Genomic DNA, 19,570 nt, shown 5'->3' on the forward strand with positions numbered 1-19,570 from the left:
CTAAACACGCAAAAGGTTAAAGGAGAAGGATAGAGACTAACCTTTGTTAATGAGTGCGAAGAGAAGCAAAGGCAACAGCTGTCACATCAAGAAGGAAGGCTAAAAAACTTTTTCTTTGAGAAAATAAGGATTCTGGGTAAGAGATTTTAGAAAACGAAAGAAGATGAAGAAACGAGAGGGAAAAGTATTTATAAACACGCCAGGGGTATAAGGGTAACTCCACGCGATCATTAAAGAAACGCACCGTTACCAATGTAACTGCCCCCACGTGTAAATACAAAACCCATAACAGACGCGACGTTTGATTAGACGCGACTATTGAGAAATTTGAATCACGTCGGTTTCTGCATCACGTCGACTACAAGCCCGAGTTCAAATACTCGAATCCAACTCATAATTAAAAGAGATCGGACTCGAGTAGGGGCACTGTTCATACCCTGGTCCAACATTCGGGCCCAGGTCCAAGCATACCAAAAGGCCCAATCCAAAGATTGGCCTTCGCTTCCGACCGACCTCCTCAGAGGAGGTCGGAATCAACATAGACTCCACCTCAAAGAAGTCGGGTTCGAAGGACAGCTGGCAGATAATGCTTATTCAAATTAGTAACTGCCCCTAAAATCTCTCAACCCACTTCCAAGAGCCATATCTCAACTTCCCTAAGATAAAGGGACGGTTATCCTCCTTAAAAGGTGGAACTACTCCAACGACAGTTATTGGTTTACCATTATAAATACACTGACACCCCTCAGGTATCTCTAAGTTCCAATACTCTCTAAACTTGCTTATCCCCTTGCTGACTTAGGCATCGGAGTGTCTTTGCAGGTACCACCCCCCATTCCTTCATACATACAAGTCGGACGGCGACTCCCAGACGCAAACCAAGTCAGAGACCACCTCCTTCTGACATTTGGGCTAACCTTACAAGTTCATCCCATTAATCTCCGGTTACCCATCATAAGTAAAAAATTTTAAATCATCAAAATCTAAAATGATAAATGATAATAACATTTTTTAAAAAGAATTTTAAAAAGTTTTATGGACCTTATAAATAAAATTCGTTCATAAAATAACTCATTTTTGCTAAACTAAGTTATTTTAGAATTTTCCTTTAATATATATATATATATATTTTTTTTTGTAATAACAAACCATCTGTGGAAGAAAAAAGAAGAGGTTAAGAATGATCTAAATTTAACTTAGCCGATGACTATGTATATTTATTCAATTCACATGAGTGCTCAACTTCATTTACCAACCTAATAAATTAGAGCGTGTAATTGGTCATACACTACAACAAAAAAGGTTAAAAGGTATCAATGCAACATACGTGACAATCACCACATTTTTCCATTAATATTGGAAAAAGGACTCTAACAGATTGGATGCCTACCCACACGAAATTGATGTCTGTTTGCCTCTTCAACAATTAGAAAAATAAATATCTATCTTTTTCCAACCATTAATCTTTTTAGATACTTTATTACCATATATTTTAGTATAATAAAATTTGAATATATATATCTTAAAGGCACATTTTAATAATACTATCAAGGATACAATATTATTTTAATCTCCAATATATATACTAAATTCTAATTTGATAAGTAACGTTTTAAATATTTTATTTTAATTCTAAAAAATTTTAAACAGATTTAATATTGTCTCTTCTTTAAATTTTATATAAATAATTAATAGAGTGAGTGATGTAAAAGTTAACAATATTTTTAGTTAAGTCATATCTCTTTATTTTTGTGAGAAACATAACCAAAACCTTCTTGTATATTCCCTGTTTTCATTCTCCTTTTTGTATAAAACCTCAAATTCTAACAATCGATTATCGACATTTCAAATTAAAATCTAAGGTAAGTCATTTATGTTGGTGATCGTTAGAAGGTCGATTTCACATACGTACTGAAATTGAACCGTATTACCTCTTTAATATGTTAGTTATTCGTGTCAAATTTAATAATGAAATAACATTGAACTTGTTTAAAATTGTCTAAGACTGAAATAGAATGTTTAAAACTTTAAGAACCAAATTAAAATTTAGCCTAACATTAAAGACTAAAATAATTCTTTATCTTACTATCAAAGAAATATCTTATTAAAAAATTATTGAAAAGACATTTTTTTCACATTTATAATGTATTAAATACATAAAAAAAGTTTATTATTATAATCTTAAATTGTGTTATTAAGACACAATATAGTTAAATGTTTTGTATATATAATTAAAAATTTCTTATTAGTAAATTCCAAAATTGTAAGTACATTACAACTCAAAACTTGTTGAATAAGATTTGCTGAAAACGTATCTCATGAGTCATTTTCTTTGAACAAGCAACATAAAGTGAGAAGTAGCAGTGCAAATAAGGCATTATATAAGGCCATTGCATTGCAGGGAAGTCTTATAGATTTCACAATTGACATTGTTAAAACATGATTATGAGAGTCCAGCAGGTGGTGATGGCCACAATGGTGGTGACTATTGTTGTTTTTGGTCGAAAGAGAGCTGAGGGAGCTGCTCCCAGAGCTTTCTTTGTGTTTGGAGACTCCCTGGTTGATAGTGGCAACAACAATTACTTGCCAACCACGGCACGCGCCGATTCTCGGCCCTATGGCATCGATTATCCCACTCATCGTCCTACCGGTCGCTTCTCCAATGGCTTCAACCTACCTGACATTATAAGTACGTAAGGGTTACAATCAAATAATTAAACCAATTTTAAATAATTGTTTCCAATTCATGGTGGTTGATATTCTGTTATGTAGGCCAGAGAATTGGGTCTGAGCCCACATTACCGTATCTGAGCCCAGAGTTAAATGGGCCAAAGCTCTTAGTTGGGGCCAACTTTGCTTCTGCTGGGATTGGAATCCTGAATGACACTGGCGTCCAATTTGTAATGATATACTCTCTTAAATTGAGATTCTAAATTAAAGTCAAAATTTTGTATTACTTAATATATCATATCAAAAATCAATCTGTATATAATTTATTTTTACTTTATGACCAATTTGTGAATAAGCAGGTGAGGATCTTAAGAATGTATGAGCAGTTTGAGTTGTTTGAAGAATACCAAGAACGTTTAAGTGCAGAAGTGGGGTCAGAAAGGGCAAAGAAAATTGTGAATGGAGCATTGGTGCTGATAACACTTGGTGGTAACGACTTCGTTAACAACTATTTTGTAACTCCATTTTCCCCTAGGTCTCGCCAATTCACCATTTCCCAATTCTCTCGCTACCTTATCTCTGAGTACAGTAAAATTCTAGAGGTAATAATTTCTATATCATTACATTACATGTATCAATATAAAATTAACAATTAATAAAATGCAGAGGTTGTATGAGTTGGGGGCTCGGAGGGTGTTGGTGTCAGGAACAGGTCCATTGGGATGTGTTCCGTCACAGCTTGCCTCAAAGAGCACCAATGGTGAGTGTGTGCCGGAGTTACAAGAAGCTGCGCAGATTTACAACCCTCTCCTTGTTCAGATGACTAAAGATCTCAACTCCCAAGTTGGTTCTGACGTTTTTGTCGCTGTCAATGCCTTCATTATGAACATGGATTTCATCACCAAACCTCAAACATTTGGTATAACTGATTATAGAAATACCACTTCATGGTAGCAAATACATAGCTTATTATTATCATTATTATGCAGGTTTTGTTACATCAAAGGTAGCATGTTGTGGACAAGGTCGATACAATGGGATTGGAACGTGCACTTCATTGTCCAACCTTTGTCCAAACCGTGATATCTATGCTTTTTGGGATGCTTTCCACCCAACACAACGTGCGCTTGGTTTCATCGTCGATGCAATCTTTAGTGGAACTAACGACGTTATGAGCCCTATGAACCTTACCACCGTCATGGCCTTGGACTCCAACATTTAATCTAACAATAATCTAGTTCATTTATATTGGTTTAGGGGGGCAAAAATGCAAATAACGCCTTCAATTTTATTGATTGTAATTGTAAATTTATGGTGCATCCTTATTTGCTACCGATGATGATGACGTCATCTTAAGTGAATTTTAAGGATTTTTTTATTTATTTTTTTAAATTTTAATTAAATTTTTTATGTTTTCTAATAAAATTTTATAAATAATCAAATATTTAGAGTTAGAATAATATTGCTGTGTTTTTAAAAAAATTTTACTAAAAAACATGTAAAAATTGATACTTTTTCCTAAGAAAAACATAAATATAATAAAAGCGTGCTCTGATGAATCAAAACCGTGTCTTAAGGACACCCAAAACTCCAAATTACATAACGCCCGATGGCCATGCTTATATGCTCGACATGCATGTCCCCAGCGCTGACCTCTTTATACTCAAGTGGTCATAACTTGAGTTATAAAAGTTCAAATGAGGGATTCCAGTTGCGTTAGAAAGCTAATGTCCAAAACTTTAAAATGATATGCATATATCTATAGTGAACGTTTAGTTTGAACCGCGCACCACCATCATCTTTGGGACATGAAAAAATCAATGCCCCAAGCATCCAAGCATGAACGCCCGGCAGACAAGTCCCACGCCCGGCGGCCCTCTCCTTGCTCCCGCGCAGGCCCAGCAGACAAGCCCCACACCTGGCGGCCCACTCCTTGCTCCCACGCACGCTCGGCGGCCATGCACTCCACACCCGGTGTGTGTATCCCCTAAAGGTGTATTTTGGGCTTATGCCCAAATTTATCTATGCAAGCCTGGCGTAAAGAGAATTTCAACTCTCAGGATGCAAATAAATTAAGGCCCAATCCCAATTATCCACATCATTAGAAGTCTTAATCACATAAAAAATATTGAAGACTCCAGAAGATTAATTATTAATTCTTTTTTAAAACATAAAAAATTTAGTTGTTAGGATGTGATTTGAATTTGAAATCAATAATTAGTTATCTTATCTTTTTCTCCGAACAATGATATTAGGATAGTTTGAATTTGAATTCTAAAATTAAGATATAAATAAGCAAATCTTGTTCACAAGAGAGGGCATCGAGAAGGATGATTGTAAGAACCGGAGTTTTCACACAAAACCGCTTTAATAAAATAATAATTTTAACTGCCCGGAATCGGTTCGAAAAATTAGACATCTTAATTTGAAAATAAAAAGGTGAAATTTGAATTCAATAGATTTTCTGAGTGAAAAAATGTATCTTTTGCGAAAAGTTTTTGTAAAAACGCGTACCGGCACTTAAGCTGGTAGTACCGACTCTAGTTTGTACAGTACCGGATATTGAGAAAAATAATATTTTAAAAATTTAATTTATTGTTTTGAAGGGATAAAAATAATTTAGAATCGAAAACCGAGTGTTAATCTTAAAGGTTTTGACCCAAAGTGGGCCAAATGGGCTAAAAACGTTAATGGGTTGGACTGAACTCAAACCGGGTCCAAGTCCCACATATATATGTATGTTTAATGAGTTTTCAGCTCATTTTTGTCCTAAAACAAAGGGGCGCTGATTGAGAGAGAAGGGAGAAGAAAAGGGGTGTCACTATTCGTTGTCACCTTCCGGGAGCTATAACTTAAGCTACGGTGCTCTGATTGACGAGTCATTTGTGGCTGCGCGAAGCTCTCATCGAGTTCTTCGTTTCTAGCTAAGATTTTTTCGTAAGAAATCAAAACTCAAGCTCTAGTTTCTAGCCCTAATAATTCTACATTTTTTGGTTTAGTTTTTGAGTAAGTTTTGTGATTTTATTTGTTTAGGGATGATCTAGCATTGGAATATTGTTGGGTTTTACTCCTAATCTCGTTGGGTAAGGTAAGATCTTACTAAATTCTTGTGTTTAGTTATTTTTGTAAACCCTAGGTTTGATGTTGGTATGTTGTATGATGTTAGATTGAGTTTTGGTGTTTGTTTGGAGTTGGTTTTAGGATTTGGATCGAGTTTGGTGGCTTTGCTTGGTGTTTTGAGTTGCGTGGGAATTGGCCAAGGTATGGTTTCGATTTTCTTTATGTAATATGTAATGTTTTGGAAAATTAGGCTAATGGACCTTAGGATAGGATTGAATTAGTTGTTGAAATTTATTAGATTGATGATGTATCATGATTTTGATGAATATGATTATTTTGATAAATTATGATGGAAATTATTGATGTTGGGTAATGAATGTAGATGATAAAATGAATATTAATTGTGTGAATGATAATTGTGATATAATGATTGTGATGTGATGATGTTGTAAATTGATGGACGGTATATACGAGGAATTAGGTTGTGTAAATTATTGGTGTGGAAGTATTGAATTGAAATTATGGATTTTGTGTTGATCTATGGTAAAAATGTTGAATGAATTAGGTGTGAAAGTGATGGAAGTACAATGGAATGGTAAAGTGTAGTGTGTGGTAGTGATTTGTGATGGATAGGGTATGTTTTGGTTTGGTTTGATTGTGAATTTTGGAAGTGTGAGAACTTAGCAAATTTTTTGTAAAAACCAGTTTTTGGTAAATTTTGACAGATTTTAACTTGAGTCTCTGTTTTTGAAATTAGTTGAAATTTATCTTAAATTAAAGTTCATTCAAAGATATTTAAATTGGTATAAAGTTGGATGAAAATGGATTTTTGTAGAGGAAGTTATGAACGTTTAAAGTTTGGTGTTTAAAACTGATTTCTGCAACTTTACAGAATTCTGCAATTCTGGGATGGCATGCATACGCGAACCTCCCATACGCGAGTCTGCCATTCTGTTTGGCACCTCTGCATACGTGATGGAGGATAAATGTCGGTAAAGAATTTCTCAATAAAATCACGTTGCAAGTATAGTTCTAAACTGATATACAATCCTTGGTCAACGTTTAATTTGTTTGTCACAATGCAAACTAATAAAAATAACCAAAGTATTTAAATCTCAGGTCGTCTCTCAAAGGAATTGTAGGGAAGTATACTTATTATTGGTTGTGGAAAAGTATTTTTGGGGTTTCTGAATGATGAATAAGGAATGTAAATAACAAGAAAGTATACTAACAACTAAGAAAAGTCCTAGCAAGGGTTGAGAATTGGAATTCCTATCCTCATTATCATCGTCAATTATGATGGTAATTGCCTTTTGCTCTCACTTAGTTAACCTCTAACAGTTGAAGGAAGTCAAGTGAACAAAATCAACTTAAGTTCACAAATCCTAATCAAAGACTAGATTTAGTGAAACTCAAGCCAACTAGCAACTCTCAATCACCAATCAACAAGAGACTTTGACAATTCAAAAGTCTCCAAATTACTCAATCCAAGCCAAAAACACAAAAATCTATTTTAAAATCCAACCAAGCATTTTATCAAACACCTGGAAGGCATAAAATAAAAACATAGAAAATTAACAAGAAATAGCAAAATCTAAGATTAACAATTGCAAGAAAAAATAACAACAAATTAAAGAAAGTGACAATAAACATAAAATATCTCAAAGGGCATTAAAAGGAAATTGGAATCAACAAGGAGTCATGAACAATAAAGCAACAAGGTAAAAGAAACAACATATAAAACTAAGAAAGCAAAGAGGTAATAACAAGAAATTAAAAGAGGAACTTGAATCAAGATAAGAAGTGGAACTTAAACCTAGATGAAATTGAAAATAAAAGAAGAAACCCTAAAACCTAGAGAGAGGAGAGAGCATCTCTCTCTAGAATTCTACATCTATCTCAAACTCAAAAACTAAAGTGTAGTGTGTGTGTCCCCGCTCCATTCCCAGCCTCTTGTCTTCATTTTCAGGCTTGAAACTGGGCTTAAAGCAGCTCGGAAATCGCCCCCAGCGTATTCCCTTTATTGTAGCACGTGACGCTCGTCACGCATACGCGTCGCTTGGACGAAGCTCCTGGTCATGCGTACGCATCAGTTACGCGTACGCGTCGGTTGGAAGATGGCGTGATCACGCATATGCTTCAGCCATGCACACGCGTCGGTTCCAGCTTCTCAAATCTCTAATTTCTTATGTTCTTTCCACTTTAACATGCTTCTTCTTCATCCTCTATGCCATTCCTGCTCTATAAACCCTGTAATCACTTAACAAACGCATCACGACATCGAATGATAATAAGAGAAGATTAAATATTAGTGTTTTTAAGGTCTAGGAAATATGTTCTTAGCTATAGCACAAAATTTGGAAGGAAACTTAAAAACCTGCAAATTATATGGATAAGTGTGAGTAAAGTTGATAAGATTCGCTCGATTCAATCCAAAATAAGCCATAAAATAGTGGTTCATCAGTACACGAACTCTTGTATGCGTACGCGAAATAGGCAAAATTTTAGGTATGTGTACGCATACATTTGGCATGCATAAGCATACACCCTGTTTTGCTGAAAAAATAATTTTTTTCGTTTTTAAGGGTTCTCTAACTTTCCAAACTTCCTTCAAATGCTGTTTAAGAGTACTATCTAGTATTTAGGCCTAAGACTAGTATAGATGGTTTATGTTTGATATCTAATGGACTTATATACGGGTTTTAGAAGACGGTGACTTAGACTTGGTATGTCAGTTGGGTGGTTTATCTTGTGAACTAATGGAGGGCCGGGTTGATGATGAACTTGAGATGTTGGTGATGAACTTGAGATATTGATGTTCGATGATGAGATTGGAATGAGTATAAAAGGAATTATGCTATGAGCTGTGCTATATTACTGAACTGTAATGATTGGTAAGTCACTGTGCGCCTTGGGCAAGGACTGTGGTAGTCTCCCACTTGTCGAGGTAGCGGTGCCGGCATAGGGGCCGAGGCAGTCTCCTGCCTACGTTGAGATGTGAGGACTGTGGCAGTCTCCCGCTCACATAACCTTTCTGTTGCCAGAGTGAACTCGGGCACTATAACTCGAAAGAATGTGCCGGGCACTATAACTCACGGGATGCAAGATAAAGTGCTGGGCACTATAACCCTGGTCGTGGCAGAAAGGCGACATCCAGAGATGTGTCGGGTTGGCATTTTGAACCGACAAGTGATATCACGAGTCAAATAGGGTAGGCATTCATCATGTACATCTTCTATCTGCTTGTTTGCTTTAATTACATGAGTTATGCCTATTTGAATAATATGTCTAAATGCTAATTGGCTTATCTGTTATACCTGAATACTAGTTGTGCTTTACTTGTTTGCATTAAATGTGTTTTACTGGTGTGGAGGAGGATCGGGAGGCGGTGGCGATGGGATCGTATGGAGGTTAGGTTGGTGAAGGCTGTGGGATACAGCGGTTGTTAGTATTAGTTAGAAATTCCCTAAGTTTTAGATAACCCTGTTTATGGTTTATGGTTTAAGTTATTTCGTTTTGTTAAGCTTAAATATTTGTATCTATGAGAAGTTCTAGGATTGCCTTTGGCGTCTAGGAACCTTACATCTTATATATTGGGCACTATTACCATACCGAGAACCTCCGCTTCTCATACCATATGTTGTTGTTGTTTTTCAGATGCAGGTCATAACCCACCTCAGTGAGTTGCGAGATGGTGACAGAGTGGAGTATGGTTTCATCTTTGTTTTATTCTGCTTTATTTTGATATAGTCGCTCTCTCATCCTTTGTATTTATGTAACTTTGTTGCCTTAGAGGCTTTATTCCTAAAAACTTTGAGAGATAGGTTGTTGCTGTTTTAAATTTCAAAACTCTGATGTATTCAGTTTGCCTAGCCGGCCTAAACTCCGCAGACTGTGACTAATCCTCTTTTTGTATATCATACTTATACATATATCTTGTTTATTTTAACTATTACCTTGTGTATCCTGGAGCTATCTACAAGGTTTTACATATATTATGTCTTGTTCTGATTCGTACCTATACGTTTAGTTTTCGTGTGTGAATGCTTCGCGCTTTGTAATTCTTCTTTATGCAATTTGAGCTTTTATTCCTTCATCGGGCTTCTAGTATTACTATTTTTTCTACATGGGTTTGTTCCCGGATCGTGGATCCGTGGGTCGGATCCGTAACAATATATATATATATATATATATATATATGAGTCTTAGAACTGTCATGACACTTTGTTATCCTTTACTTTACGGTACGAGGTAAGGCTTAGGGTAACAGGGTGTTACAATGATTTTTGGATCCAAATCCCATTCCCTTCCTGAGCATAGTTTTCTTCTTATTTTTTTTCATTCCATGGGTAACTAATCCTCTATCAAAAGGTTAGGAGTTGTGTTTATGTTTTCTATGGGTTATTAATCTACATTTATTTTATTTTGAAGTCTTGCATTGATCTATTTCATTATTGAGTTATTCGTTCTTCATTTGGATTAGTATCATTGGAAGGTATGCTAATCCCTTTTAATTTTTTTTATAATTTAAAAATTTTATATTTGAATTAAAGCTTGAAAACTCTTTCACATGACTCTTTGAATTCGGCTAAGAATAGTGGTTCAATTAGTGTGCGACACATACATAATTTTTAATCACTCTAATTTTGAATAAGTGACATATAATTCGGATTAGAACAACTTTTGAAAATTGTGTTTTTCTTCTAAGATTTAATTAGACAGGACTATTTTGAATATATGACGTATAATTTGACTTAAGGACAACTTTTAAATCTTATTTGAATCTAAATCAGTTCTTGTGCTTAAACTCTTTAATTAATTAACTGACAACTAATTGATTATTGAGAAACTGAGGAACCAATGGATTGGAAATCAGTTACTAAAGATTTGTCGTGAAAGATCATTGCATACTTCAAGATAAGTAAACAAGGTTTGATTTCTCTAAGTGCATAAACATCTCCGAAGTTTTTGACTATCACCATCATTGTCTTCTCTCAAATCAACATTCAAGTTCTCTGTCCATAAACATTCAAGCATTCAAGCTCTAAAGTTCTCAGCAAGACTCAATCTTACCCTCTTCATCCAGGTTTTTTTAATCTAATTAGGTATTTAATCTGATATTTGCTTACTCAATCCTTTAATCCTCGTGGGAACGATATCCACTCACTGTGGTATTACTTGAGCGATCCGGTGCACTTGCCGGTATCCATGAGGTTCAATTTTTACTTATCAAGTTTTTGGCGTCGTTGTTAGAGATTAATTGAGATTGACAACATACGTCCGGTTAAATCCTAACTTAGATCTCGTTTTCTTTTTATCTCACATTCAGTTTTTTTATTTTTACTTTCTTTTCTTCTACTCTACATTCTTTTCTTTTATTTTCTTTATTCTTCTTCTCTATTTCTCGTATACCTCAAAGTACGTTTGATCTTTTCTTGTTTGTGTGTAAAAAGAAGGATGAAGCTAAATGTTGTGGAGAAAATTCTAGCAAACAATGAACGTATGATACAACAATTTTCTTTCCTCACAAAAGAACCAGCAGAACAAAGACAGTATAATCATTGAGATATCCTTCCAAACCACAAAGTTACTCATCTTTCCCTGAATGGAGAAATTACCCAATTTATGATTGGAAGAATCAAGGACAAGGATATTTCAACGTGCCAAATAAGCAAATAAATTTTAATGTTAAAATATTAAGTCCTTCAAAAACTTTCATCTCTTGAACTTGTTGTGGAAAGACTATCTCAATTCACTACCTCTTTTATGCAATAATTCTAAAATTTCATGTAAGAAATAAGAACAAACCTCAAAAATTAAAAAATTTTCATTAGAAATTTAGAAGTGCAAGTGGAGCATGTTGCCAAGTAACTAGCAAAAAGGTAAAATCCTACTGAAGAATGTAAGACAATTCATATAAAGGGTCTATATCTCTACAAATCAGAAGAAGCTGTAGAGAACAATTTGGCTAATCCATTGAGCCAAGAGATGCTCAATAAAAAGGCTTTAATCAATTTCTTACAACAATCCAAGGAGGAAAAAGAAAAGAAGCCAGCAGACACTTGTTCAACAAAGAAGACATTCTCAACCAACACCAAGGGAATAAGTCCCACCATGTGCGTATACACAATCTCACTGAAAGAAGATTCTAAACCCGTGGTGAAAACACACAAACGGCTTAATCTAACAAAGAAAGTTATTTACAAAGAGGTAATCAAATTGTGGGAGAAAATTCAATCAGTGAGTATTTTTTTTTCTTTTCTTTTAAAGTCTTTTCTTTTAATTAATTGGAAGATGAAGAAAAATTTTTTATCTTTTCTGTTCTAATTAAGTATTCCATATTTGCATTTTTCTTCTTCTTCTTGTTCCTTTTCATTCTTCTTTCACCTTTTTTTTTGTGGTTCACGTTGTGTTTTAAAAAAAATTCTGTTCTTTAATTTCAACTTAGTAAAATATTTTCTATAAAAAAGTCATCACATGCATCTTTTTCAAAATGATTTTAATCCGTGTTTTTAAATTCTTGTTTTCTGTTCTTGATTTGAAACTTCAAAAAAAAGGGGACATCCAGGAATTTTTAAAATTCAAAAATCAATTTATACTTTTTCCTTCCTTCTATTTTTTTATGTTTTCTTTAAAGATATCTACCCCTATTTTTCCTTTTTTTTTTCTTTAGCATCAAAAATTGTTTTCTTTTGCTTGTTGCTCCACTGATGGTTGCATCTATTTTATCCATTTCTTCCTCATGCGCGTATGCTTCTTTATATGACTTGCACCATTTATCACTAAACTTTGTTAAATTCTAAAGTTAGTGTAAGCCCTTAAGTTTGGTGTCGGTAACACCATAAGCCTCTGGATAATGAAGAATAAAGAAGACAGTAATGGTGAACAAGTAACTAGTAAGATTAGAGTAAGATGAATTTCATATTCTAGTGGTTAGAATTTTTTTTATTTATTTCTTTTTTTTTCTCTTTCATGCATGCTTTGCATATTCTATTTTTCTTTTTCTTTAAAACTTAAATTTTGAATACTTATTCCTCTAGTAATCACTTTATATGGTAGATATCTTAATGAAAATTTTGAATAATGAATTCAAACGGAAGTAGTGGTACTTGAAAGAGGTGATTATATTTGATGAATTTGAAATATTTGAATCTCGTGAAAACAGAAGAAGAATCTTCGAAAACAGAAATTTGAACAAGTATTATGAGAATTCAAATTAATTTCTTGAAACAGTTAAAAAAAGTCTCAAAAGATCAAAGAAATCCAAAGTTATAAGGCTCTGGGCACCAATGATTAGGACCCAGTTATGTGCCTGTAATGTTTGTTTCAAAAAAAAACTTGGACAAGTAAATTCGATGGGTGCTTTATCATCCAATAACTTGGGCTAACTAGACTGAGATTATTGATTGAAAGTCCGCTTAAAGAATCGCTTTAAGACAACATTAAGAAGTCCAAAGAGGCTCTAGGATGCAAAGACAATTCTAACTCTTAGGATGCAAATAAATTAAGGTCCAATCTCAATTATCCACATCATTAGAAGCCTTAATCATATTTAAAATATTGAAGACTCTAGAAGATTAGTTATTAATTCTTTCTAGAAACATAAAAGATTTGGTTGTTAGGATTTGATTTGAATTATTGTTTTGATTTGAATTTGAAGTCAGTAATTAGTTATCTTATTTTTTTCTCTGAAAGATGAGATAGGATAGTTTGAATTTATATTCTAGAATTAGGATATAAATAAGTGACTTTTGTTTAGAAGAGAGGGCATCGAAGAGGATGATTTCGGATCTAAATCCCATTTCCTTCCTCAACATAGTTTTTTTCTTGTTTTTCTTTCATTCCATAGGTAACTAATTCTTTGTCAAAGGTTAGAAGCTCTGTTTATGTTTTCTATGCATTATTAATCTATGTTTATTTTATTTTGAAGTCTTGCATTGATATATTTTATGATTGAGTTATTCATCCTTCATTTGGATTAGTATCATCAGAAGGTATGCTAATTCCTTTTGAATTCTTTTATTATAATTGAAAAATTTGATATTTGAATTAAATATTGAAAACTCTTTCACATGACTCTTTGAATTCAGATAGGAATAGTGGTTCAATTAGTGTGCGACACATACATGATTTTCAATCACTCTAATTTTGAATAAGTGACATATAATTTGGATTAGAACAACTTTTGAAAATTATGTTTTTCTTCTAAGATTTAACTGGACATGACTAACTTGAATACGTGACATATAATTCGACCTAAGGACTACTTTTAAATCTTATTTGAATCTAAATAAGTTTTTTTGCTTAATTGATTATTGAGAAATTGAGAAACCAAGGAATTAGAAATCAGTTACTAAAGATTTGTCATGAAAGATCATTGCATACTTCAAGATAAGTAAACAAGGTTTGATTTCTTTAAGTGCATAAACATCTCCGAAACTCCTGACTCTCACCATCATTGTCTTCTCTCAAATCAATATTCAAGTTCTCTGTCCATAAGCATTCAAGCGTTCAAACTCTAAAGTTCTAACAAGACTCAATATTGCCCTCTTCAATTCAGGTTCTTTTAATCAAATTAGGTATCTAATATGATATTTTCTTGCTCAATCCTTTAATCTTCATGGGAACGATATTCACTCACTATGGTATTACTTGAGTGATCCAGTGCACTTACTAGTATCCGTGAGCTTCAATTTTCATTCATCAAGTTTCTGGCGACGTTGTCGGGGATTAGTTGAGATTGACAACATATGATCCAATTAAATCCTAACTTAGATCTCATTTTCTTTTTGTCTCACATTCAGTTTCTTTATTTTTACTTTCTTTTCTTCTATTCTATGTTCTTTTCTTTTATTTTCTTTATCCTTCTTCTCTATTTCTTGTATACTGCAAGGTGTGTTTGATCTTTTCTTATTCGTGTGTAAAAGGAAGGATGGAGCTAAATGTTATGGAAAAAATTCTAGCAAACAATGAACGTATGATGCAACAACTTTCTTTTCTCACAAAACAAGTGGAAGAAAGGCAGTATAATCCATTGAGATATCCATCCAAACCACGAAATTACTCACTTTTCCTGAATGGAGGAACTACTCAATTTTTAATTAGTAGAATCAAGGACAAGGATATTTCAACGTGCCAAACAAGCAAATAAATTTTAATGTTGAATATCAAGTCCTTCAAGAACCTTTATCTCTTGAACTTGCTGTGGAAAAACTATCTCAATTCACTGCCTGCTTCATGAAACAAGTCCAAGATTTCATGCAAGAAACAAGAACAAACCTCAAAAATCGAGAAATTTCCATCAGAAATTTAGAGGTGCAAGTGGAGCATGTTGACAGAGGATTTATGTCGGTCTAGAATTTCATATAAATAATCACGTTGCAAGTATAGTTCTAAACCAACAATCAATCCCCGATCAACGTTTAATTTGTTTGTCACAAGTACAAACCCCAATAAAAATAAACCGAAGTATTCAAACCTCGGGTCGTCTCTCAAGGAATTGCAGGGAAGTGTGTTTATTATTGGTTATGATATACTTCTTTTTGGGGTTTTGAAATATGGAACAAGAAATGTAAATAGCGAGAGAGCAAAGAAAACTCAAATGGTAAAAAAGGTCTTGACAAGGGTTAATGGTTAAGGATCTCTATCCTTGTCACTAACCAGAATATGATAGTTGTAGGGATCAATCTCATTTAGTCATCCTTTAACAATTGAAGGAAAGTCAAATGAGCTTCATCAATCCCAATCCAAAAGTCCTAGCCACTCACTAATCGAATTAGTGAAAGCTAGTGTCAATGGACATCAATCATCAATCGCTTGGACATTAGCAACTCAAGGTCACCCAAGTTACCAACCCAAGCCAAGAATAGAAAAATATACTCTATAGCTAAAAGAAACATTTTATCAAACACATAGCATGCAATAAAATTAAACATCACAAAATGTAAGAAGTAGTAAAGGCTATGACTAACATAAACAAGAAATCAATAATAGTAACTAAGGCAAATATCAAGAGACATGAAAACATAAAATTTCATTGAAAGGAAATTGAGAGTAACAAAAGGACTCATAAACTAAAATTGTAAAATAAAGAAATTAACAAGAGGATTTGGTGAACTAAAGTGCTAGAACAAATAAAAGTAGGAGAAAACTAAATTAAAATAAAACTGAAACCTAAACCTAAGGAGAAAAATGAAAGAAGAAACCCTACATCCTATAGAATTCTACATCTATCTAAAACTAAAAATGTGTAAAATGAATGATGAATTCTCCTTCCAGCTCCACTCCCCAGCCTCTTGTCTTCCTTTTCAGACTTGAAACTGGGCCAAAAGCAGCCCAAAAATCGCCCCCAGCGTTTTTCCCTTTACTGAGGCACGTGCCGCTTGTCACGCGTATGCGTCGCTTTGATAATTCACTAGCCACACGTATGCATCAGTCATGCGTACGCGTCATTTGGACTATGGCTTGGTCACGCGTACGCTTCAGCCATGCGTACGCATCGGTTCCAGCTTCTCAAATCTCCAAATTCTTGTGTTCCTTTCACTTTAGCATGCTCCCTTTCCATCCTCTAAGTCATTCCTGCCCTATAAACTCTGAAATCACTTAACAAACACATCACGACATCGAATGGTAATAAGAGAGGATTAAAAATTAGCGACTTTAAGGCCTAGAAAGCATCTTTTCAATTATAGCACAAAATTAGAAAGAAAACTTAAAAACATGCAATTTACATGAATAAGTGGGAGAATAATTGACAAAATCCACTCAATTCAATCCAAAATATACCATAAAATAGTGGTTTATCACATGTTGCCAAGCAACTAACAAAAAGGCAAAATCCTACGAAAGAATATAAGGCAATTCATATAAAAGGTCCATATATCTGCAAATCATAAGAAGCTGTAGAGAGCAATTTGGCTAATCCATTGAGCCAAGAGTTGCCCAATAAAAAGACTCTATTCAATTTGCCACAACAATCTAAGGAGGACAAAGAAAAGAAGCCAGTAGAAACTTGTTCAATAGAGAAGACATTCTCAACCAACACCAAAGGAATAAGCCCCACCATGTGCGTTACAAAATCTCACTGGAAGATGATTCTAAATCCGTATTGTAAACACAAAAAAGGCTTAATCCAACAAAGGAAGTTGTTTACAAAGAGGTAATCAAATTGTAGGAGAAAATTCAATCAACGAGTATTTTTTCTCTTTTTCATTAAAGTATTTTTTTAATTAATTGGAAGAAAAAGTATTTATCTTTTTTTTTTTCTAATTAAGCATTCCATATTTGCATTCTTCTTCTTCTTCTTCATTCTTCTTTGAGTGTTTTTTTTTGTTCACATTGTGTTTTTAAAAAGAAAAAATTTTGGATCATTGATTTTAGGTTAATAAAATATTTAAAAAAAGTCATCACATGCATCCTCTTCAAAACGATTTTAATCGTATTTTCAAATTCTTGTTTTCTGTTCTTGATTTTTAAACTAAAAAAAAAGGGATATCTAGAGATTTTTAAAATTCAAAAATCAATTTTCACTTTTTTCTTTTTTCTATTTTTTTTATGTTTTTTTTTTAAGATTTCTACCCTATTTTTATTTTACTTGTTCCTTCACTAATAGTTGCATTCATCTTATCTCTTTTTTTTCTCATGCACGTATGTTTCTTTATATGATTTGAATTATTTATTGCTAAACTTTGTTAAATTTTAAATTTAGTGTAAGCCTTTTACTTTGGTGTTGGTAACACCATGAGCCTCTGAAAAATGAAGAATAAAGAAGACAGTGATAATAAACAAGTAACTAATAAGATTAGGGTAAGATGAATTTCATATTTTAGTGGTTAGTATTTTTTTTTTCTTTTTCTTTTTTGTTTATTTCCTTTTTTCCCTTTCATGTATGCTTTGCATATTCTGTTTTTTTCTTTTTCTTTAAAATTTAAAATTTGAATGCTTGTTCCTCTAGCAATCACTTTTATATGGGAGATATCTTAATGAAAATTTTGAATATTGAATTCAAACGGAAGTGGTGGTGCTTAAAAAAGGTGATTACATTTGATGAATTTGAAATATTTGAATCTTGTGAAAACAGAAGAAGAATCTTCAAAAATAAAATTTTGAAGAAGTATTATGAGAATTCAAATCAATTCCTTGAAGCAATTAAAAAAAAGTCTCAAAAGATCAAAGAAATCTAAAGTTATAAGGCTTTGAACACCAATGATTAGGGCCCAGTTATGTGCCTGTGATATTTCTGTTTTAAGGAAAGACTTGGACAAGTAAATCCGAGAGGTACTTTATCACCCGATAACTTGGGTCAACTGGATCGGGATTATAATTGACAGCTGATAAACCACTATTTTATGGTTTATCTTGTGCTAATTTGAGTGGTTTTTATCAATTATTTGCTCACTTATTCATATAATTTGCATGGTTTTATAATTCCTTCCTGATTTTGTGATATAGTTGAAAACATGTTTCCTAGGCCTTTAAACTGTCAATTTTAATTATCCTTTATTACCATTCGATGCTGTGACCCGTGTGTTAAGTGTTTTCAGGCTTTATAGGGCATGAATGGCTTAGAGGATGGAAAGGAAACATGCAAAATTGGAAGGAACACAAGAAAATGAAGTTTTGAGAAGCTGGCAGTGACACGTAAGCGTGACAAGGAATTTCTCCAAACGACGCGTACGCGTGACCTACGCGTACGCGTGACATGCGCCACGTGCAGAAAGTTGCAGAAAGCGCTGGGGGTGATTTCTGGGCTCCTTTGGGCCCAGTTCCAAGCCCGAAAAATACAGAATAAGAGCTGCAGAATGGGGGAAACACAAAAATAACCGATACAACATTCATTCACACTTCTCATTATTCATAATTTAGGTTTTAGATGTAGTTTTCTAGAGAGAAAGAGGCTCTCTCCTCTCTCTAGGTTTTAGGATTTAGGATTTCTCTTAGTTTTAGGTTTATTTCTTCTCAATTCCAGGTTCAATGTTCCTTTAATTTGGTTTCTCTTCTGCTTTTATTTATTCTAGCATTCTAGTTTATTTATTTTCCCAATTTAGTTTATGAACTCCATGTTAGATTTGATTTCTTTATTTAATGCAATTTGAGGTATTTCATATTTATGATTTTAATTTAGCTTTTTACATTCTTAGCTTGGATTGATTAATTGGAGACTCTTGAGTTATCAAACTCCTTTGTTGATTGACAATTGAAAGTTGCTAATTGACTTGAATTCTACTAACTCTAATCTTTCCTTGGGAGTTGACTAGGACTTGAGGATTCATATTGATTTATCCATTTGACTTACCCTCATAGTTAAGGGTTAACTAAGTGGGAGAAATGAACAATTCTCATCACAATTGATAAGGATAACTAGGATAGGACGTCTAATTCTCATACCTTGCCAAGAGTTTTCTAATTATTAATTTACTTTCTTGCAGTTTACTTTTCTTGTTCCTTATTCAAAAACCCCAAAAAAGATAATCTTCCATAACTAATAATAATACACCTCCCTGCAATTCCTTGAGAGACGACCCGAAGTTTAAATACTTCGATTATCAATTTTATTAGGGGTTTATTACTTGTGACAACCAAATTTTTGTATGAAAGGATTCTTTGTTGGTTTAGAAACTATACTTGCAACGAGAACTTATTTGTGAATTCCTTACTAGTAAAAATTCGATCGTCAACAGCCTGATTAAAAGATTCTATGATCATAGTTTTACGAAAAAGGGTCACCTAAAAGGAGTCTATGTTCACGGTTTTAGAGGTGACCTAAAGTGGTCTATGGTCAAAGTTTTAGTAGGTGACTAAATGTATCAATTATTTTTTTGAACCCCAAACGACGTTGTTT

General features: G+C 33.6%; 1 protein-coding gene across 1 annotated transcript; it reads left to right on the forward strand.

Moving 5' to 3' along the window:
• Positions 2,310–4,054, forward strand: LOC107648117 (GDSL esterase/lipase At4g28780-like). The gene is made up of 5 exons (XM_016352116.2): positions 2,310–2,689; positions 2,773–2,900; positions 3,030–3,272; positions 3,337–3,589; positions 3,660–4,054. The coding sequence occupies exons 1-5, from the start codon at positions 2,440–2,442 to the stop codon at positions 3,890–3,892; spliced, it is 1,107 nt and encodes a 368-aa protein (XP_016207602.1). The 5' UTR covers positions 2,310–2,439; the 3' UTR covers positions 3,893–4,054.

The sequence above is a fragment of the Arachis ipaensis genome, chromosome B06 (assembly GCF_000816755.2).
Source record: "Arachis ipaensis cultivar K30076 chromosome B06, Araip1.1, whole genome shotgun sequence".
Classification (NCBI taxonomy): Eukaryota; Viridiplantae; Streptophyta; class Magnoliopsida; order Fabales; family Fabaceae; genus Arachis; species Arachis ipaensis.

What these genes read in the sequence shown, in the direction of transcription:
- LOC107648117 (XM_016352116.2), top strand. Translation starts at nt 2,440, where the DNA reads ATGATTATGAGAGTCCAGCAGGTGGTGATGGCCACAATGGTGGTGACT. An exon ending in CAACCTACCTGACATTATAA is followed by an intron (nt 2,690 to 2,772) that starts GTACGTAAGGGT and finishes TCTGTTATGTAG; the next exon opens with GCCAGAGAATTGGGTCTGAG. An exon ending in CACCAAACCTCAAACATTTG is followed by an intron (nt 3,590 to 3,659) that starts GTATAACTGATT and finishes ATTATTATGCAG; the next exon opens with GTTTTGTTACATCAAAGGTA.